The following is a 23,531-nucleotide window of genomic DNA, read 5'->3' as shown; positions in this document are numbered from 1 at the left end:
GTCGGTCCTTAAAAATGGCTTGTAATTATCTAGATTCATTTGCTATTCAGCGTTTGTTGGGGAATATTTTCAGCTGTGGATTACCACACATTTGGTGGCCTTGTGAGTATTGACGGCAGCAGGATGGTTATTTTGAGACTGACTAGAAATAAACTCATCGTAATGAAGGAACACGTCATCCACTGTGACAGTGTGGCAATATGTTTTTAATAGTTTTCTGAACAACAATGGAGGTCTACAGTGCAGAAGAAGAAACTATATCAGGATTTGGCTACACAGACAACACTTTTGTTTTTGGTCTTTTCGTGAGGTTTACTGCCAATATGAAAAATATAAAATATCACCCACCTTATCACTTAAACCATGCAGATTCTTTTGGACGCTTAAAGATTTTTAATTTAGTATCAAGGTGGGATGATATGTAGAGAAAGATGGAGATAGATTTTATGGAATTAGCAACAAAGCAATGCAGGCAAGAGACAACAGAGAGTCGAGGGAATATAACATATAAGGGACAGTAACCAACAGTGTGTGTGTTGTGATTGTATTACTGAAGTCTTTGAGAAATCTTCTAATACAGTGCTCTCTACTGAATAATCTGTCACTTTACTGCTGTCTTGTGGAAGGGCCAGAATGGCAGAAAAAAAAATCGCTAGTTTATTGAAGAGGGTCTTGGGTGTTTCATTAAGTGCACTTTAGTCTGGTCAAGAATGCTCTCCCTGCTAATTGCACTTATAATGAGATGCACTATGGATCTTGACTGTCGTACTGAGGCTGCCTGAGCTCTCTAAATAACATTATATGGTCTCTTCATCAGAGGCAAATAAACTGACCGAGACAGGGAGCACGCGCACACACACACACACACACACACACACACACACACATATATATATGACCACATCAGTGCAATACATGCATGCACAAATACACACAACTAAACATACACACTGAGGCACAGGGATGAAAAAAATGCAAGATTGAGGCAAGATCCATCTATTCCCCGGGGTCTTCATTACCTCATTGAAGCCATTTATTCCACTGAGGTTATATCTCCTGCTCTGGACTTAATTTAGCAGCAAAGTGACGTGTCCCTCTCTGCAGAAACACAGGACTCTTTACCGCCTGGACCACCTCTACACAGTGCATGCAGACCCATGTCTCATGTACAATCTGTCACAAACTACACGTTTCCAGCCTGTTTTTTCTTTTCTAAAGGGTATCATAACTCACTCTGATCCAATATGTTACCCCTTTTTATCTGAGGCAGCGCAGTCTATAAAGAGCCGGTCTCACGCTCCCTTCAGCCTGAGCCCATAATGTATTTTCTCAGGTTTCTTTGACCGGCCTTTCTGAAAAGCTGAGACATGATACTGGACTTTTTCATTCTTCATTCTAAACCAATTTGGTATCTACTACTTTACTGGTGGCAAAATCTGAGCATTCAACAGCTACAGCTCTCCTGAGGTTTTGATAGCACGCCTATGGCGCCTAGGACCCATGAGACTAGTTGTAATGAAATACCGACAACCCACTTTGTCAGTTTTATAATTCCTTAATTACCTAAGGGCCTTGCAGCGACCCAAGACCTCTGTAGTCCCCTTACACCTCTACTTGCATCTGTAGCTGCACTGCCTGCAAGCAAGCCCTCTATCCCAGGCCATGTCAGTTTGTTGAATTTAATTTATTTGCTTTTTTAAGTCTATAACCTGACAACCCCTCTGTCTAATGGTCACCAACCTAACATCCTGAAAACATCTGCTCTGACTTGGAACTCAGTTTTCATGAGTGCACAAGGCACATATTAAATGTAAGGCTATAACATGTTGCTATTTTCCTGTGCTTAACATGCGCTTTGTCTGTTTGTTTGGTATTTTTGTGTCCTGCAGAGTGTGCATGGCAAAAAAAGGAAATTAAAATCAGGGTTTTTCTGTTTTTGGATCAGGTCTGTTTTCAGCACGACTGCACATCATATCTTTATCATGATATTTTAGTGATTCCAGTGGAAAAAAATAAAATGCACAACAGAAATGTGTGGTAATTACAGAAAAATGGTGAATACACATCAGTCAACACCTCAAATGAAATGTTACTACTGTGCAGATTCTAGTAAAGTCTGTATTAAGCACAAAGCTTATGGATATGGACTAAATGGAGCAGTACCACTGGAGATTGTGAAGGCACTGTAGCACAGTTCAAGTGAGATACACTTACAGGAGACAACTAAGATATTTCAATAATGGCAAAACACAGCGAATCAGGACTATAGTGAAAAGAATTCTCTGTCCATGTCAGGATGTATACAATGGCTGCACAGACCACCGCCGTCTACAACACTGCCTTTGTTTAAAGGTACAATATTAAACCTTGTCCCATGTCAACCTGTTTCCTGTGGCAAGTGCGTTGAGGTGCGCTCAAACGCTAGAGCGACGCTGTCACAGCGTAGTGTCTAAGTGTCTATTTTTCAGGGCGTGATGAGTGCACACTGAGAGTTCAACTTCTGGAACATAGCAGCGCACACTGCATGTCATGTGACAAGGATCAACCAATCACAGCCAGCAGATATCTTTCCCTTCTTCCGTGAATATCAGCCTGTAGGAAATATGAATAAGAAGTTGATCATTTTAGTGCAAGGCTACCCAGAGCTTTACATCTGCACAATATTTTTAGCCAAATACACAATTAAAAAACAACAACTGGAAGAAGATCAGCTCTGCACTCAGGATTTCTGGTAGGTAGGCTATGATATGGTGCTGGTTATGGTTGCTTAGCAACCTCAGACACAACCTGTCTCCGTGCCCTTGGAAGATGGCACGGAGTAGGCATAAGAGTAGGGCCCAGCACCTGACCTTGTGTTTCTCAGGCAGTTAAAGACGTGGCATGTGTATGGCCCCTAAATGAGCCTTAACAACTACAACAGCGACAACATGTCTCAGTATGTAAAAAAAAAACATGACGAACATGATTTACGTTGCATATTCGTGGAGAATCTGGTTTGCACTCTCCTCTCTGTTGGATGAGCCAATCATACAAGGCACCATTATAATCTGCACAGCTATTTAAAAGGTGAGACAAGTAATGTGACTTGCTGAGCATTAATTATTAATAATTACCACACCTTTCTATTTATATTCTACTTTACCAACCCATTGTGTGTGCCTTTGAACAGAAATAGCAAATGTGTACAGTTATGCCCTTACTGACCTTGAGCATGTGACTAGTGCAGATTTCTGTGATTACAAGGTTATACAAAGGTGGAGAGATCAAAAACAACTCATTACAGTTTCATAAACTGAGAAGAGCAGTTTTCTGTGTGAGAAAAACACACAGTACAGACAAACAGTCCGTCTTTTATTTATTTCTTACTGTTTTCAGCATCACGTCTTTATAGACATTTAATAACTGTTTGCATACCAAGTATTTCATTTATTACTTCTTCAATTTACATAAAGATGCTCTGTCATTGCTCATTTAACATTCATCTCTATAAAACAAGCTCGATAATATAAATTAAATGGAGCACCCAGAGAGTCTGGACTGGTCCAACATCTCTACAAAGCAGCTGGTCCTGGTTCTCCACCCTTCAAGTCTCTCAGATTATCAGCTGAAATCAGTGACCATCTCATTCATCATCACCACAGCCTCACAAGACCATGTGAGCCTACAATCATGCTATGATCTTCATTCCAGTCTCAGTGGATCTCTGAGCTGCCTCATCTGACAGAGCTTTTAGGTTAAAAAAAAAAACTATGCTGATAACCTGAGATGTACAGCTGATTACATCCTCAACTGTTTTTTGTTAGCAATGGTCTCATTAAATTCCTTATGGTTTTTGAAATAATTCAGTTTCAACTTTTTTGTTTTGTTTTGTCAGCGATTGCCATGATCATGCAACAAGAGGAAGGTCAACGAACTCTGGTCAGTTGATGAACGGCAGAAATACTCCAGATCAACAACAGTGCAAACTACAACCCAAACAGACACAGACATACATAAAGATATGCAGATACAGACATAAACATAGATAGTCTATTTATGACAGTGTCCAACAGCACTGTTTATCACTGTCTTTGTAAAGGCAGAATTCATGGTGTCAGGCTGTTGTATTGAGTTGCATTTGATTTTACAGGTGTACTTAAAGTGGCCACTGGGTGAGGGTCAGGACTGGGTGACTGCAGTCTTATTAGCCTTCATTATTGTCAAATAAATCTATCTAGCTAGCTGTTTGTCGAATTCACAAATTTATAGCACTAGTTTTACTTGTCATCTACGCATTGCAATATGAATCTAGACTGTTCAAAATCAGCATTTCCTTTGTGCAATAATGTGAAAAACAACCATTCATCTACTTACACTTTCTTTTTTACTATGTACTTAATTATTATATGATATTTTATGTTTTAACTGATGCTTGTGGTTTGTGCTACTGTAACCCTGCAAACTTCCACGCTGGGTGACTAATAAAGGATTGTTTTATCTTAATACCTTATTTTAGGACTGTTTTATATGCATATATTGTTTACATCAACAGTTTGTTTGTTTGTTTGTTTGTTTGTTTGTTATTGTTTTTTTGGCAGGGGGGGGGGTATTGCACTGACAACTACATATAGATCAATCTAAAGCTGCAACAACTGACTTTTTTATTGACTAATCTGGTAATTTTGTTCTTGAATTTGGATATGACAACAGATGAGACTGAACTAGGTAATATATGCTTTGGCTTTTTTGGATTATCAAAATAGTTGCCAATTAATTTTCTGATCTTCTCAGCTCTCCATCTAACCAGAAGCTGGAACATTTATTTTAAGATCCAATCACACCTACACAAATAAATCTCAGTAATATAAGCCTGCACACTCGCCTCCACTTAGGCCTAAATGTGACAGCAGAGCCCCAGACACATCGTTACATGTCCTCTTCTTCTCTTTCCTCACCTTCCAATTTACCCCCCTGAGAGGTCTGCTCTAGCCTTCAGCCTTGCCTCTGTCTCACTGATCACCTGTTCCTCTGCTTCGTTAGGAAGAAGGGGAAAAAAAGAAAAACGTCTCTGACAACTGCAGCTCTTCCCCACTGAGCTTGTGTTGTTCCTTCATGTTCAAGTCTGTGTATGTGGAGGGGAATTTGTCCTCACCTCGGCAGATGTCTGCTCTCCAAAGCCACTCCTAAGTCTCAAGTCACGGTTAATTAATTGACAAGTTGCCCCAGCTGAGGGTCAAATGTAGACAGATTCACTGACACTTGGAACGGGTTAGCAAACACAGCCACTGGGGATGTCAAATAGCTGCCACCTGCTAATAGCACTGCAAAAAGGTTGTGAAATATCAACAAAACAAAATCTGATTGAAGTCTTCCAATGGTTCCCTTACAAAAGATTGGTTTTATAATTATCATCGTGCATGGTTGTTTAGAGGAACGAATTACTCACTTACAAACAAAATCTGAACCTGTCAGAGTTTCTTCCTCATTAAAGTAATCTTACTCTGTTGATGATTACCATCACAGGCGCGTTTCTTCCTCTGGTTCAATTAAACATTCTTTTGTTTCAGCACTTCCCTGTCTGTCTTTGAAAACAGTATTATCATCTTATCATCCCCTCTAAGCAAAGCCATCTGCATGACATGATTTCTTGCAAGTCCTGATGTCTCTCTTGTGCGCCTTTTGAGGACAGTATTATCAAATGTTACTCGGTCTTTTTCAGCTATCAAACCCTCCATCAGCTCCTCTCATCTCCGCACCTCGACCCTTTTCTCAGCCAGTAGATCTTGTCTTTTGTTCTATCGGTCTCTTTTATTTGTCTGAAAAATTATTTGAAAAAAATCTCTGTCTCTCTTCCCTGTCTGTCAGTGGAGAAGCTTCAAAGGCCTCCCTTTGGCATGGCATGAAAAAGTGACAGTATCTGATGAAATTTCTGCATGTGCCAGCCCAGACATTCTGATCATGTTATTAGTGAACATATACAGGGTGAAAAACAGATCTGTGGCTCCATCTCTGCATCAGTGGAAAATAAAGTGACTTATATAGACAGCGACAGTTTGCATTGTGTTCAGTTACAGCAGAGCCTGCATTAACAGATATCAACGAAAACTGGTTGGATGCCTGCTGACTTCACTAACAGAACGGCACACCGAGAGGCTGAGCAACGTGGGTAGAGGCGGCATCACAGAATTGGGCCCCCTTTTCTCTATTCTTAGCTCTTCCTCCTTCTCTCACAGTCACACATGACTAGGTAAAGAAGAGGAGAGGTAGAAGAGGCGTCTTGAGTTTCGGTCTCTAACAAAAATGGGATGACATTTATACACAGTTTCCAGTTTATTAAATATTGTCTGTCTGGACTGTCTTTTTTTTCAAACTTCCATTTAAACTTGGGGGTGAATTAAAATTAAATCTCTAACCATCTGTTCGAATTCAAAATTTACAATGTACAGTAGAAGTGACCGGACTGAGTCTTGTACTCTTGCAGGGGGTGCTTGTAAAATGCACTGTTCATAGGAGCCATTGGGTGCCCTGTGGCCCTAAAAAAGTCGGCTGTTGTTGTGCAGCCCATTCACCAGAAGAAAATGTGCACATTACATTTGTGCATTTCATATGCATTATATAAACATTTCTAAAGTGACATAATATATAAGCTGACTTCTGTCACAGGGAGGTGGAGGGGATGGCGGATGGCTGGAGAGCACTGCAGACCACAGTTCTGAACCAACAACTTGCCATGTTTCCCAGCAGTGTTTGAGCCAGCATACCTTGGTGTTTTTCATCGGCCCGTCCCTGCTTTTCCAGTGGCTTTTGTGGCCACCAAACGTTGGTGTTTTAAGCCAAAGCATGATCCTTTCCTAACTTAACCAAGTGATTTTTGTGCCCAAATCTGAGAGACATTAAGTTTCAACATATTCACTACAAAATTATGTCCAAATGCCATGTATCTGTGGTTTGCAAAAATGCACAATACAGACTTTTTTTCCCTAGAATTTCGGTTGAGCTGCTCACACCTGCACGTCAAGCAAGCTGACTGGGTGATCCAACTCCTTTTGAGGGGCAGGTGCAAAACAGAGAAATAAAAGATATAAACATTACGCAATTGCACATACAAGTATAAAAGAAAGGGCTGCGTGAACAACTCATGTCCTTTGCCTGCAGTCCACAGAGGCAAGTTTTAGCCTTTAGATTACATTAGATTTTGCTATAGTTAGTAATATATTCATATTTTTTTCTAGATTGTGTTGCATGGATCATTTCTTGAAATAATCTGAAAATGCATGGATGATAGAGGCTTTTCTGAGGCATTGTGTAACTACTTTGCACTTCTCTCCCTCCCCCTCTCTCTCTCTGAGTAAACAATAAACACCAGGCTGTTCAGCACCTGTAATCCTTCAACGACTCAATCAACATTTGTAAAGCTGGTCACATGAGGCTCCCATCCAAAACTGAGTCAGTCGGCTGTCTGTGTATCCAAGCGTCAACATCGCAACGCCCATATACTCATGGCACTTCACTGCGGCCGCTCTGTTCACGGTCCACCGATCAAAACAGGGGGACCATGCTGCCCGCCTGACAAGAGAGCCAACGCTCGGATCCAATAATCCCCTCTATCCAACCCACTCTCCAAAAACATGCAGCATCACGACGCTGCAACAACACGCCCCTCCTAGGCCTTGTTGCTTACGCACTCAGAGCTACATCTGTCTACAAAGCTTCCTCCTTCATCCACTGTCAGTGAAGCTCCCCCTGGATTTACCGCCTGCGCCTGGATCTTTGCCTGTCTGTCTCCTTTTCTGTCTGCCACGCCTTAACCCCTTGCTCACTCTGTCATGTCTCTCCCCTCTTTTTTTTTTAGATGGAAAATCTGCCCTAGAAACACAGTTCACATGCAGCCATTTCAAGCCTTGAGTGTCAGCCAATACCCAACTGTCGAGACAGAGGGTGAAGTTTAGATTGAAATATTGCAATGAGGAATTCGGGAGCTGTGGAACGCAGTGTCTGTGCAGCATATGTGAGTAAGGAGTAGAATGCAGTAGGTCTGCTCAGTGTTGAAGCTGTTGTGAAGGAGGGACATAACCAGCTGTCACACACCTCCTCTCAGTCACGCCTCAACAAAGAGGCGCATCATAATTAGATAGTTACATCAGATCCTATGAGTCGGTGAATGCAAATGTGGAAAAGCTCAGTTTAGATTTTTGAGCATTAACTCGTCTCACCCAAAGCTAAAAACAATCCAGCCAAGAATCTGATCCACGATGCCACCAAGAGACAAATCCTGGACTTGCTCCACTGGCAGCAGCCGGACACTGTGACAGAACATGGGATTTCTGAGCATTTTCTGTTGCAAAAACACTGACACACACACACACACACACACACACACACACACACACACACACAATGAAAATGACTATAAACTCGTCTTAAAGTTAATTCTGTGCACATGAATGTCAGGTGTGAGCTCTCCTCTTGAGGTGGTTTTACCTCATCTCCTCTCTTGTAGTCTTTGTCACACTACCTCTCAGATAAGTCTTTCCATTATCTTTACACGCCCCTCATACTTTTAAATGTGCCTTTTATCAGTCAAACTCCTGCTGAAAGGCGCACAAGCTCAGCAATAAAATAGGCTCCAGCTTCCCCGTTCTCCTGCTTTATACTGTTACTATTGTCTAGACCTGTTTTCCCTTGTGAAGCAGCACAACTCATGGTTTTGATGGGCTTACTGAAGCTGGTGCCTCGTTATTCGTTATCTCAACACGGGGCTCCCTCACAAAGTGCCGCCAGAAAGCATATGTGACTAAAAAAAGACATTTGTCCTTTCTTCTTTTGCACTATGAATGTTCATCCGTCTCTATGCTTTCATCTGTTTGCCTTGCTCAAAATCAAAATTGCCATTAGCTTCTACACATACATTCAAACAAAGATATTTGTGTTCATGCTGGGCTTTACTTGTCAGACAATTTTCTGATAAAATTTTTTTCTCAACTTTGAAAAAACAACTAAAAATCATTCCCATCTAGAGCCTCAAAAAAGAGGCTACTTTTTTGGTTTAGCCCATTTCTAGACTATATGATTATGAAGTGGTGTGCAGGATCACTGTAACAAAACTGCACAGTTAAATCGCTGTGAGCTGCTCCCACCTTGAAAAATAAAGCCTAGTGATTCCCCAATTTTACAAGAAAAAAACCCACAAGGCAGATCCTTGAGGCTGTTATCCCAAGAAGCACCATGTGTCATCACAAATTACAAAATATTATATACTGTAACACGACACATCTGTAGATGTGTTTTGACCCATTATTTTAATCTGTTCTGATATTTTACATGACCCGTAATTATCATGAATATCTGCGGTTAAATTTTAGCAGGACACAGGAAAGAAAACAATCACAGAAGTTGGATATTTTGAATATTTTAGATTTTAGGATGCAGTCTACACTACAGCTACAGCTGAAATGATTAGTCAATTCGTCAATTAATGAACTATCAGAAAAATATTAAGTAATTTTGTTTAGCAATAATCAAATCCAAATGCCACCAGTTCAATCTGTTAGAAGATGTTTTGTCCTCCAGGCAAATGTGACTTTTTACATTTTTCACTATTTGTTACCATAACAACAGAAATATCTGTAGATTCATCAATAATGAAAATAATAGACCAAGTTAGGATCATTACCAAAGGAATACTTCAAACCCACAAAATGAATGAATGATTTGTATATCAATTACTCACACTGTGTTACGTTGAATTTGTGAAGAAAACTGTTTTTCTCACATCGCTCCATGATGAACCAAGGATCCAAAAACAGAGAAAATTCTTGATGAATTGAAGAAAAATGAAGCCAAGTTTGACAACAACAAAACTATATCAAAACATCTGTTTACATACTCTCACACAACTCGTGTGATCCAAGTGTCATCTATTCTTTCAAATTTACAGTACACACATGCATTTTCTGTAAAACCTTACTATTCAAACCACTTACCCATACGCATAACGGGTCTGGGTGAACACATGCATTTGAACTCTACTTGTGCATTCCATCCAGCACAGTTCAAACGCACGCACTTGCCATGACACGCTACTCGTCCGTGTGTGAGACTGTTTTTGTGGAAGGGTTTTAAATGGTAAGGTTTTACGAAAATGTATGTTTGCAAAAGCCCTGGCCTATGACTTGGTAAATGAGACTTGGATTATACCATGAGTTGTGCGAGAGTTTGTAAACGCATGTTTTGATATAGTCTTGTTGTTATTTTACTCCAATTCATCAAGAATTTTCTCTGTTTTTGGATTCTTAGTTCACTGTGGAGGCATGCAAGAAAAACAACATTTTCATTGTGAATTCAGTATAAAACAGGGCAAGGAACTGATATACAAATGTACCATATTGCGATTGAAGCATTCCATTAAACAAGTTTTAAGCAAAAGTTCATCTGAAATTTACCTCAGGAAACACACAGCAAGCTGATTTCAGAGAAAAAGGTTCAGGAAATGCTCAAAGACACAAAAATCCAATTACTAGAATCACTGGCCTACCTTGAACATTGCCAGCCCGGATCTCCTCTCTGCTCTTCAGAACTGGCATGATGGAGTGATCTGGGATTCGACTCCTCCTCTCATAGCCTCGGATGAAGGGATGGTAGACAGATGAAGTCACGCACAGAAGACTAAGGTCGGGTCTTGCAGGGCGAGGGGTAAGCGATCTTGGGTTGAGTGAGGGTGGAGGTGGGCGATGCTGGGTGTTATCAGAGTGCTGAGGTGGGAGGGGTGGAGATGACTGTTTTTAAAGCATAATAATACATACAAAGGACACTTGATTGCTGAGAAACGATGTCTTTACATGTATAGAGACCAAAAAAGATTAACCTGCTGATCTAAGCTGGTTGAAATGTGTTTTGACTAAGATCTTACAAGACTTTAAAAGTTGACCATCAACTTAAAATGTCAGCAGTTGCGTGAACTCAATAAAAGCAACTAAAGGGTGATAGATGGTGAGTGATGAAGGGACGCTCTTTCATTCGTCTCTTTCCATCTGACTCTCATTCCCCTTCCTCCAATGCTGGTGATGCAGCTCGCCAAGGTCTCCTCCCAGAAGTCTGTGAGCGTGTGAATGCAGTTGCCGTGGAGATGAGCAGCAGTGGGTGTGTACGTACTCCTCTTCTTCTTCCCTCCCTTCCTTCTTCTTCTTTGGCTTTCTTGCCTTCGCTTTGCCTTAGCCGGTCATGATGATCAGTTTTCCGGCCTGTGCTGCGCTCCCCTCTTCCTCAGTCTGAAAGGGAGAAGAGGAGAAGGACAGAGTCAGATGGCGGAGAAAGACTGTGGATGGATGTGTTGTTGGTGAAGGCTGTGTACACAAGTCAATTGCCTCTGAGGTCAAGGCTTAACTCAGTCAAGCCGCTGTGTCTACATGCCCCCTTCACTGTGTTGAACGTTGTTGCCTAGTAATATTGCTGTGCTATTTTCTTCATGGTACATGCTCACAGTGCTTTTGTTTTACCCTTGCTTTAATCTAGTGCTTCTGACACTATGGGTCCTGACTCAAAGTGGGTTGCAGAGATTTTTTGGCATACTGCTCACATCAAAAAAGTCCTTCTTTAATATTTTTGGTTATATTGGGGCGCTTGTTGAAAATGAGAGTAATAGCTTTATAGCTTATTGGCTTGATTGGCTATTTATGTTTGCTGCATCAATGTGATAAAGTACCTTGATTTGTCAGGTATTAAATTTGCTAGATTTGCCCAAAATGGACATTCTTGGCAGTTTATTTTGTCCTTAAAAGGTTTCTCAGTTGATTTTTAGAGACAATTTACTGTATCACAACGCACTGTATATGTAAACAGCATGATTTAAAATCACATACACTGTGATAGGAGATTTCATTCCTTCCACCCACTCCTAATGTTTATCTGTAACTACTTCATTCACTTTCTCTGATTTTAAAATATGGCCCTCCCTCGCACGCAATCTGCTTACATCGTGTGTTACTAGGACACTTTTTTCCATGATTTTTCTCTTAAAGGTAATGATCTAAAGGTTCGACACATTAGATGTTTAAATTTGTGTATTTTAATCAAAATTTGTGCCTTTATTGATAGTAGGCTAACGTAGATATTAAAGATACCATGCAGGACTTTTCTAAAAGAAAAAAAAAATGTATACACTCAAAATAAATCCTCTCATTCATCACTCATGAACCCACAAGAAGTATGTATGAGTGTATTTATCTGCAGAGACTTCGCCCTCTGCTTGTATTTCCTTGTTTTCTTCTTATTTTGGTATGCTCAGGGCGTTTCTAGGCACATGACGCAGGTGTGGTTGAGACTTTACGTTACATTTGTATGTTATTATGTAAGTAGATACATTGAAACTGTTTGTTTCTTTACGTTTTAACAACATTGTGGTTACTGTGTGTTTAAGTTGAGGCACAAAAACCACTTGGTTTTTGTTAAGAAAAGATCGAGTTTGGAGTAAAGAAAGAAATGGTTTTGCTGGCATAATCACGGTTGGAGAATGATGTTCATTAAAAAGCAAACGCTTTTCTTGGTACTTTCCCTGGTGGAAAAACAGCAATGGGTCAGTAAAAGATGACCCATTTTGTTGTTTGTTGTTCTTCAACAGTGTAGCTTGGAGGGCGTTTCGCCAAGGTGCTATGCCATCTACCACCCCCCCACCCCCCCCCCCCTTTCGGATGATTAAGTAAGCTCATATACTACTAAGGTTGGGAACGATTAACCGATACGACCGTATATCCGGTTTGACAAGCGAGAGATACGGCTACGTCGGTAGCAGCCTCCTCAATCAATACGAATCTGCCATGAATCCTTAGATGAATCGATTGTAGAGTCATGGATTCAGGTATCGCGAGACTAGCAGTCGGTTGACTGGCTAAAACAACGCGAGAGCCGGCCCGGCAGCATGCTCTGTAGCAGGCATTACTGACAACGATAATGGATGTAAACATCAGTGCCAGCTTGACCGGTGGAGATGAGGAACAGAAGCTAATGCTGGTTGGATAAACCAGGGAGCAGCCAAGCCGCAGCAGAAACAAAAGGCGAATCCTGCAGGTTGTGGGTTGAACGCGGGGTCACAGACAGACAGAAATATGTATTCCTGTCAAATACGGCGGCGCATGATAACGGCTTACCAGCCAGCGACCGAGAAGCCTGGCTCCAGGTCCAAGAAGTCTTCGTCGGTGTCATGACTGCCCAGAAATACCAGGCGAGCCCTGGCAGCACTATGACGTGTGACGTGTCAGAGGAGAAATGAGCAGTTCACATTTCCACAAACCTCAGCGCACTTTAGGGACTGTTCTTTACTTGTCAGGGGAGGAGGGTGGCTGGTTGATTTTTATTTTATTTATTTATTTTATTTTGATCCCCCCTATGTTAATCACTTATTGATGCTGTTTTTGAAGTATGAATAAGTCAATAAGTAATTTATTCCATTGAAATATCATTGATGTATTATAGAAAAGTGATTTATCTTTTTATAAATGACAAACAGAGTGTAGCAAACACAGAGAAATAGTCTGACATGCTGTCAGTGATAAGCTGCTAGTCATCATAGTCCATGATATCAACTATTAACAGGAGATGTCAGATTCTGCCCCTACCTTGCAGGTTATTATTTTATTCTGCTTTATGTTTATATTGTACAGCGTCATAATAAACTTTATTCCAGACTCAAGTCCATATAAGATACATACAAAAACACAGACAATACCATAAAAACAACACAACAAGTAGGTTTAAAACACTTAAATTTTACTTAAAGTTCACTTCACTTAAAGTTTAAAACTTCTTCTCATTTTTATATTGATCCCATCCAACAAAATGATGTTCATTCAGCAAGTCTTTTTTTGGTCCATGTCTAAAAATAAATACATTTGACATGTGATTTTGTTGTTGTTTGTCTTTTTATTTTATTTTTGCCAGTACCATACAATGCTTGGGGATGTGGTCTTTTACAAATTTGAAAATACTGTAAGAATGTCACTTTTATAGAATTGGCTTCTTTATTTTATAATGTATGATTAATGTCTACATCAACAAATGTTAACCATGGAATCGTATGGAATCGTATCGTTCATACACTGTATCGAATCGTATCAAATCGTTCTGTATTAAAAATATATCGTTTTTGAATCGTCTATCACAGAGAGATTCCCAAACCTATATACTACATATATAAAACGTTGATATGCTATGTTCGAAACATGCAAATATGAAATGTATCCTTGGGTTTTTGCGTGGCTATGAAAATTGCGGACTCAGGGCCTAAAAACCCAAATTTAACAAAGTCAAACACCAATGAACAAAGCCTGCTCAGGAACTTATATTTTTAGTTCTCTTGATTAAAAAAAAAGTTGATCAATTTCTGCGTTAATCCAACGTTAAAAAAAAAAAAAAAAAAAAAAAAAAGTCTAAAACAGGCTAAAACATTTAAAGTATTTGTGACGATTCACTTTAGCTTCAATGTTACTAAAGTATAAATGGATTCTAATGAAACTGAAACTATTAGTTCATTAATCAATTAGTTGATCGGCAGAAAATTAATCAGCAACTATTTTTAGAATTATTTAAGTAATATTTTTCAAACTTCTGTGATTGCATCGTCTCATATGTGAATATGTGCTGGTGTTTTTAGTTTTTCACTGCAGTCGGTTCAGTTTTCGGATTTTGGATTGTTGGTTGGACATTCACCTTTGACTCTAGAATGATGTAACACATCATTTTCTCTATATCTTGATATATTGTAGACCAAACAATTAATCAATAGAGAAAATGAATCAATAGTGTCAGACACAGTAATGTTTGTTCTGTCTGTTTCACCCTTTAAGTCTTTAACAGGGTTGTCATTTTAACGTGTACATGCCCACAGGGATATGTCTGTATCTGGAAATACGTGTGTGTGTGTGTGTGTGTGTGTGTGTGTGTGTGTGTGTATGTGTATTTTGGGGAAGTCGGATATGTAGGTATACACAATTTAGCCTTAGGAAATCTGTCAGAGGATATCTGCATGTGTAGAATTTTAATCCTGTCTGGCAGTGTAATGAATTATTCATTCAAGAAATTTTATTTACAAAAATCCATCTTTCTCTCTGACTCCTTCAAATTCTCATTATCGCAAACTCTCACAGTAGTATTATAATGACACTGATAGCTTGACTCATGCAGAATAATACAGTATTTCCTTAAATAAACGTTAGCAGAAAATAACTGAATGAGGCTTGTTTGCTTGTTTTGTTCCCTCTCTAGGTTATGAATCAACAGCTTTTAAAAATGCTGAATAATGTTATTAGGTGGAGTTATTCCAGAGAGACCTTTTCACTGAGGCAAAGGTTTTAATGTGTGTACTTATGTTACTTCCTTACTTCATCAAAATGCCAAAATGTGTGTCCAACTTAACAGTTAGAGCTCCTCCTATTTCTCTTTTCAGTACAACTTTTAATTTGCTTTATGGGTAGCACTGTTTTGATGTGAAATCAAGAACCATGCACGCTCTTGATGTGCTCAGTATTTAAAGATCTCCACAATCTTAACACAGTCTTAATGACTCCTCTTTTGAACATAAATCCTTCATTAGCCTGAAACCCAAGAGGTGAGCATGCCCTTTTAAGCCTTTATATTTTAAACTACAGTGTGCTCACAGCGAGGCAACATCGCACCACTCTTTTGAAAGATGTCCTAAATCATTTAGACTGTTTGGGCTTAAAGGCGCTGCATTAAAATCAACTTGAAACTTCCAGGGCAGGGGCCCACTTGTTCACTCCGTTAATGGAGAATATTTAAGAGGAAGCCGCCGTAGCACCCTTTTTATGTTTTAAGTTTGCATATGAGCAATGTCAAGAGATCTGATGATAATTTTAAATGCTTACACACAACTTAATGTCTTACGACACTTGGTATTTTGGGTTGCAAGGGGTTAGGGTTTTCGCCTTGTTTACAAAAATTAGCTTGCAGCATGGGTAAAACATACTGCACAGACTGGATTCATACAGTTTGGGAAATGTTTTATAATTTGCATTTATGTGTAAACAAGTAAGAGTTTGTTCTCCCCTTGTCTAATCATCTTTAGGATAATTATGCCAGTATTAATTAGCTATTTACTTGATTAGCTACTTAATTAACATAATAAGACATCTGTTTGTAGAAAAGCACACAGCATTGGATCAGCTATCCCATATATGATGATGCACTCTGAGACATGGAGCCTAGTATGTCATCTATAGTGTACAGTGTACTCATTAAGGTCATGCTGAAGAGTCTGATACAGTAAAGCTGGTGTATGAGTCACATTAGATCTGTGATTCATTGCCAGAGATCTAGTCATTTTTAGAGATCTGTTGTAGATCCACGGAGCAGGAAACAAGAAGAAATGCAATGGAGGAAGAGGAGGAGGAGGAGGAGGAGGAGGATGAAGAGGAGGAGGAGGGCATCAACAAAGCACTGGTTAACAAACCTCAACCAACTAAAATGCACAATAAGGAGAGGAAGAGTGTAAATGCATGCACCTGCACACTGAACTGGACTAATTGAGTGAGTCAGCTGATGAAGAGGGATTTAACCAAACTGAAAGAGTATTTTGAGCCGGTTTCTGCCATGGATTAGAGATCGTCCTTGAATGAGAAATCTCTGTTGCTCAAAATCACTATTGAGAGAAGTGATAATGCGTGAAATTCTTAGAGATATAACGGTACATATATAGAAAATGGATAAAGATCAAAGGCATGGTCTGATAAACAACCAATTAGTCACAGCAGGGTGAAGAAAGGTTTAGCAGTACAAGCAAATGTGGTGGAAAATATAAAAATTCCCTTCACAGAGAACCTGCTGATTAAGGTTCATGCACAATACATTTCCATCAGTATCATGCAGACATTCAAACACACACACACGCACACACACACACACATACACACACACACACACACACATACACACACAAGCACATGCACGCTCGATAAACTGTAATTTTGCACACACACACACATACATTCAGTGCACACACCTACATGCATGTGCATACATTCAGTTACAAAGAAGAAGTGAGTGCTATATTAATTCACTACTCACCTAATTAACTCTTTTCTGTAACACATAATTTATAGACTGTAGTGGAGATGTTTTACAGAGGAGCAGAGTTGAGACACAAAAGCAAAGACAGAGCAAAACGAGTGGTCCTTCATATTCCTTCATGACGACATCCCACTCTCAGAACAATCAAGAAAAGAGGTATTTATTAAGCCTCTTAATCAGTCCGTAAGAAATGAGGAAAAAGGGGAGACTAAAGTGGCTGGTGTGGGCCTACGCTACTGGGCGTAATTTTTGAGTGCACAGGTTGATGTCCATGGATATATAGGCTAAAAACTTACAGTCTGACAGTGTAATTAAAAACAGCGCTCCCAAAAAGGTGTGGCAGTGAGAAGTAGAGACAAAGCATCAAAAATAACGTAAAGAAAGGAAGGAAATGTGAGGAAAGGAAAAAGGTAGTGATGAGATTGGATATTAAGTGCTATCTATTTTTATCTGTCTATCAGTCTGTCTCTATCTTACAACCTGCACACCGTCCATTAGACCTCAAATCCACCACAAGGCATTACCCACTTAATCCACTGTTCAACATCCAACTAATGCCAACTGGTCTCTCTTGCCTGACAGAGGATGAGAATGAAGACAAGTTGAGGGGGAAGAGCTTCAGGGATGAAAAATGGCCAGTTCTGGATGAAAACTAATCATGGCGAAGGAAGGGAAAATTGAAAACATGCAGAGGCACGAGGATTCAATTCTGAGAGATATTTTTGATGATAATAAGGCGCATATTTAAGGATTGAGGATTGTGTGTGTGTGTTTGTGTGTATGTGTGTGTTGGGCAGGTTATATGAGAACTAATGGCTGCTGATGGACTGGCAGGATGAAAATAAGCACAAATCAAGCATGAAATGGGATACACTCTTAATGACTTGAGATGGCCATTAGCTCTGAACTTTGAATGCAGCTCAATAAATAACATGACAAGAGTGTCATTTAGTTAAAACGATATATACCCAACTTTGACAGATTATAATCAAACATACCAATATGCCAAAGTGTCAAAAGATTAATCTCATTCTCCATCAGGTCTAAACTTAAGTTTTCCTCTGTTGTTAATTCTCAACAGGTTGCAAAACAAATGTATTTATTTATTAGATGGAAATAGGACAAGACGTGTGAGCACATGAAAAAAAATTCTCAGAGACAACGATTAAAAATGGGCGCACTTTGCCATGATGAGAAGAACAGATGAGAAGGGTATGAAAACGGTGCCAGACCAGACCGATATCGACCCACTAAACACTGTTGTTTTAGGCATAGTTTAGTGTGCGAGTGCATGTGTGTGTTAATGTGTGTTTTATGTATACGTAAAGCACACACAAATACACACAGACAGACAGATGGACAGACACTAAACGATAGTTAACCTACCTAGAGTAACATTTAAGAATCCCGCAAGAGTGTGATGCAAAGAAAATGGGTGTGGAGGGACCAAAGAGAAGGAAAAGGGAAAAAAAAGAGTCATTCATGAGGAGTTTTTTAGTTGTCTTTGAAGAAAAATCATCCAAGTTCATATAACATCAGAGTTTAGAGACAGAAAGAGGCGTAGGATGGGGAATAATGGACTGATGGCAGCAGCTAGAAATGGAATGGCAAGGAGGGACTGACAGGTATGATATGGTTTGGTGAAAGGGAGGGAAGAGTGGAGAGGAGGAAAGAGAGGTCAAAAATTAAAACAAAACTCCTCCCTCCTTCCTCTTTTCTCTCACTCATAAATAGAGAAAATTATACACCAGGTAGATGGAGAAATAGATGAGGAGGCAAATGACGGAGAGAGAGACTATATGAAAAGATGAAGCACCTCCCAGCACCGCGATGAGGAATAAGAAAAATATAAAACGAAAGAAAAAATTGAATACTCCAAAGCCTTCCGTTTTTGCTCTGTTTAGTGAGGCGAGGGGGGGGGCTGTCAGTTATATCCCCCCTCTCTCTGCAACTGGTCAGTCTTCTTTTCTCTTCTGTCCTCCTCAAAGTAAGGTGTTACTTTCCCCTTCAGATGAGCTGTAACCCTCTGCCAACACAGCTGTTGGACATGGCACTCAGGCTGGCTGCACGGTGGGGTGCTGCTACCCAGAGATACAGAGAGTGGAGCCGAAAGACACCTCTGGCTGGCATAGAGCGCAGAGCACAACTCCTACTGCACTCACTCGCTCTCCTCCCCCTGCTCGAGAGAGAGAGAGAGAAAGAGAGAGGGAGCGACAGATAGAGAGGGAGAGAGTGAGAGAGAGATGTGGAGGTGGGTCCCTCTATAGGATTGTGAATTAGATGCTACAGTAAAGAAGAGCTGCTGCAACAATTGTCAAGAAAACTGTTTTTACAAAGAAAGCAATGGCTCCCTCTGTTGTTACACTGAGGAGAAAATAAAATGGTCAACTATGAGGTTGAATCTGAGAAGATCAATTTGAGAATAATGCCTCTGCAAACATTTTTCTAACAGGCAATTTTAAAAGCACCTACATTATTGTTATTACTTTTATAACTATTGTATTTGTTGTGTACTAATAATTTGTTTATTTAAGCTCACATCAGCCCAATAGTGGCTTACGTAAAACATGCTGGTTGAAGAAATGTTTACATTTTGTTCATTTTGAAAATTCATCTACCTACTGTCCAGAATGCTTAATGTAGTTTAGATGTTTAAAAATGTATTTGAATTTTTCATTCAAATGTTATTTGAAATTTTATGTGGAACACACTATGGGAAGAAAAACACATACACTTACTGTAATAAATTCCTATAAAGTAACAAATTACATTTACTCAAACACAGTAGCGTTACTGAAATAATGTATTAGGTTGTTGTTACCAGCAAACAGATTAGCTAAGACTTTACATACAAAACAATCAGCTTCTAAAATATGATTTCTAAACCGTACTACAGTGATATTCAACTTATGGCCCTTGGGCCAAATGTGGTTCCCAATAGGGTGCTGGGTGGCCCCCCAAACCATTTTCTAATTCACAGGAAAAATACATTGATTCACACTGAGAACTTCTTTTCTTTTGATATATATTACGCTGCCTTGCTGCATAGCAACTGTCCTCACAACTACAACATGACAACTAGCATGGGTGGCAACTGCTTTATACCCCTACTTCCATGTTGGATACTGTGGCTAGTTACAGCACAGCAGTGTGAAAGCAGCTTAAGGTGCCAGAGTGCATTAAACAGCATCAAAATAGAGCTTGTTTATCAAAAATGTACCTGGGAGGCTCCTCCAGATCCCCTGACAAATGTCCTCAAATCCTGGAAACGCCCTTGCATACATGTGCGGGGCTGCTGACTGGACCCGGACCTCCTGTCATTTTGCAAAAGTGACCGTGGCCCCCAAGCAATGCAAACTGAGTATGCCAGCCTGCCGTACTACTTTATTGTAATATATATAGCAATAGATAGATAGATAGATAGATAGATAAATATAGTGTATATATATGAAGAGAGAGAGAAAGAGAATCCTAAATGGACAATCCTGCATGACAAATACGACTTTGTCACAGCAAAAATTTTGACTTGTCATAGTAGAAAAGCACAGGTGTTACTAATAACATAACGATGGCTCTGTGGTAGTCAAGTGCTCTAGGGAGAGTGACAGTGAACAAACATGCAGGATACAAGGAATATGAAATCAAAGCAGCTAAATGGAATTCAGCCGTCATTAGTTTTATCATTTACACCTGTGTTGTGCCTTCTGTGACATGTCAAAATGTCTTCCCTAAAAATACCTATTCATACTGTACACTGCGTAACTTATTTAAATTCAATGCAGTACTTTAATTTATAAGTATGTTTTCCCATGAAAACATTTAAACTTTTAAACAGAAGTACAACTAAACGTAGAGTCTGTATAAGTTAACGTTAACCTCAAACGTTAGCTAGGTTAGCTAACACTTCCAACTTTTACTTCAGACACAAGTTACAGACACAGAACAGACTTACCGTGTTGTTAATGGTCTCGAATGAAGGAATAGTTCTGTGGGACACTCGGCGTGGTCCAACTTTCCGCGTAACGCTTCACAAAATAATAAAAATATGCCAACTAGTTAAATTATTGACGGCTGAGCATAAAGTGACGGTGAACATGAATGGACCTGCAGCAGTTGAAAACGTCCGCGACCTATCTACGTAAACACGTTCTGTGGAGCATGACACCAAAAAAAAAAAAATAAAATATATATATATATATATATATATATATATATATATATAAATTGTTAATTAAATTAAATTTGCAGAGGGTATAATTATCATGAAATTATATTCAGCTATTTATAATTCAATGTACTTTTTGTCTAAAAATTATAATGACTATTATTACAAGTAATTTCAAAAGGCTTTCAAATATGTTATTTTTTATCTCATTGTTCCATTTGTGTCAGCCTATCTTAACAAAACAAAACAAAACAAAAAACAGGCAGGCCAATGTTGTGGATTATTAGCTAAATATAACATTGTTATATTGTTGTACATGTAAGCTGAAAAGTAACAAGAAATGACATTACAGAAATGCAGAACCAGGTGGAAACAGCTATTGTCACCCCTCCATAGACTGTCCACCAGGGACCAGTGACAAGTTGATTTTTCGACTGTAAAATTTCTTGCTTGGAATTGGTCATAATTACGATGTGCGATAATGTACAAATAAAAATTACTGTCAACACATTGATAAACTCACAATTAGCAATACTAGAATTGTCTCAAAGAATAAGTATTGGTCTGGCTACACTAATAATCTTATTACTAGAGGTGTTCAGTTCATATGTACTAACTTAATAGTGTGCTCCAGGGGTGAAGTTTTAGCCAAACGCAGATGCTAGCATCGTCCTGGTTCCCTTGTCAAAAAGCCTATCAAATTCTTCCACTGGATTTTGGATCATTGCAGAAAATAAGCTGTTTAGAAAAAAAAAGTTTATTACACTTACACATTTTGTGCAGCAAGATAATCTTCACAAATGAACACCACTTTTATTATTTTTGAAGCCTAAATGCAATTGCCAGAAGTAAAAAGCTAACGTTAGGCTATAAACAAACTACACCTTCGTTGCATGACTTAACGTCACCACCATAATGAGGCTGTAAAGCCATGTTTTATTTAGCCACTTGTTGGCACACTTTTTTGAGACATCTAAAGTGTTAAAAATTCACAAGTCAAGTATCAGCTGAACGTGAACGTGAACACCTCTCATGCTTGTGTTAACAACAGACCTTATTTCAAGCATCTAACAAAAAACCCAGTCAAAAAACCCTCTGACTTTGACACAAGGGAAACAAGAGTGCTAAAATGTCAACTCCTTTCTGTGTTTTTAGGACTCATTCCTGGGGCACTCTATACCAAATCTTCAAACTGAACTGACAACAGAATCATGTCACTAATTGGCTGCACTGCGCTCCTCACTGGTGACCAAGGCCATAACTACCACTGAGGACACCGAGGTCATGACCTCGGTATTTTTTCCCGACCTACATGAATGAATAAAATGAAAATAAAAATAAACCATTTCATTTGTGCGGTGAAAGTATGTGGGAGGACCGATGGAAGGTGATTGAGTGACTCTCTGTTCTCTATAATAACAATTATTTAAAAAAGAAAATTCTGGTACTCTTCTTTGATCGACGCAGTTTTAATACAGAATTTTTTTTTACTGCAAAGTGGCAAATATTATCTTGGTTGACTATTTTTCTATTATCTTAGATGTAAATATTGCATGTTTATTTCAAATGAAAGACATTTTTGACTTGTGAATGAGTCAATGGAATTTCTTGCAATAATGAAAAAATACTGGCAATTATGTCCGCCTGGCACAAACCACATGTTTTGGACAGCTGTGAAGTGACAGAATGTCCCAGCATCATGGTTCTTATATTGCCAGATTCCAGAGAGTCTCCCCTCTTCATATATGGCAGAATATGTCTTCTTCCAACTTGCTATGGTGAGATACATGTAAAAATGTAAGAATTTAGTAACACGGATTTGTTTTTTTCATTGATATAAAAATTGATATAACTGACAACTGACAGATGAAGAGAAGTACTTCCTGTTAAAGAATAAGTGGTTCAAACATAATTATAAATACCCACAAACAAAGTTTGGTGAAAGGCAATTACGCTATAGTATGAAGCCTGGAGCCTGGAGCCTGACATTGGGCGAGAGGCAGGGTATACCCTGGACACGGGGAAAACATGGAAACTCTGCACACCCTGGACTGAACCAGGAACCCTCTTGCTGTACAACAACGGTGCTAACCACCACACCACCGTGCTGCCATACTGAACTTACTATTGCATTTTTTATGTTTTTAATGAACAAGCTTTTTGAATCAGCAAAGTGATTTGTAATTCAGCTTTTCTTTATCTGGTGTGAGGGTCCAAGGACAGAGGGATGTTGTATGCTGTAAAGGTTGTAGAGGCATATTGTGATTTGTGATATTGGGCTTTATAAATAAAACTGAAATTGAAATTGATT

The 23,531-nt window shown here is 39.2% G+C and overlaps 1 protein-coding gene across 4 annotated transcripts in view; it reads right to left on the bottom strand.

The window, feature by feature from the left end:
- grin2bb (glutamate receptor, ionotropic, N-methyl D-aspartate 2B, genome duplicate b) overlaps positions 1-21,169 on the bottom strand; it is a 151,672-nt gene extending 130,503 nt beyond the window's left edge. The window contains exons 1-4 of one of the 4 annotated variants that reach the window (XM_049571980.1): positions 21,008-21,169; positions 20,276-20,369; positions 18,872-19,231; positions 10,514-11,246 (exon numbers count right to left, since the gene is read on the bottom strand). In XM_049571980.1, coding sequence (XP_049427937.1) covers positions 10,514-10,522 — 9 coding nt within the window. In that variant the 5' untranslated portion in view covers positions 10,523-11,246; positions 18,872-19,231; positions 20,276-20,369; positions 21,008-21,169. The other 3 variants (XM_049571981.1, XM_049571982.1, XM_049571983.1) reach the window with 3 other exon arrangements.
- Positions 21,170-23,531: the final 2,362 nt, after the last annotated feature.

The sequence above is a fragment of the Epinephelus fuscoguttatus genome, linkage group LG3, assembly GCF_011397635.1.
Source record: "Epinephelus fuscoguttatus linkage group LG3, E.fuscoguttatus.final_Chr_v1".
Classification (NCBI taxonomy): domain Eukaryota; kingdom Metazoa; phylum Chordata; class Actinopteri; order Perciformes; family Serranidae; genus Epinephelus; species Epinephelus fuscoguttatus.
This window is presented reverse-complemented; position numbering and strand designations above follow the sequence as displayed.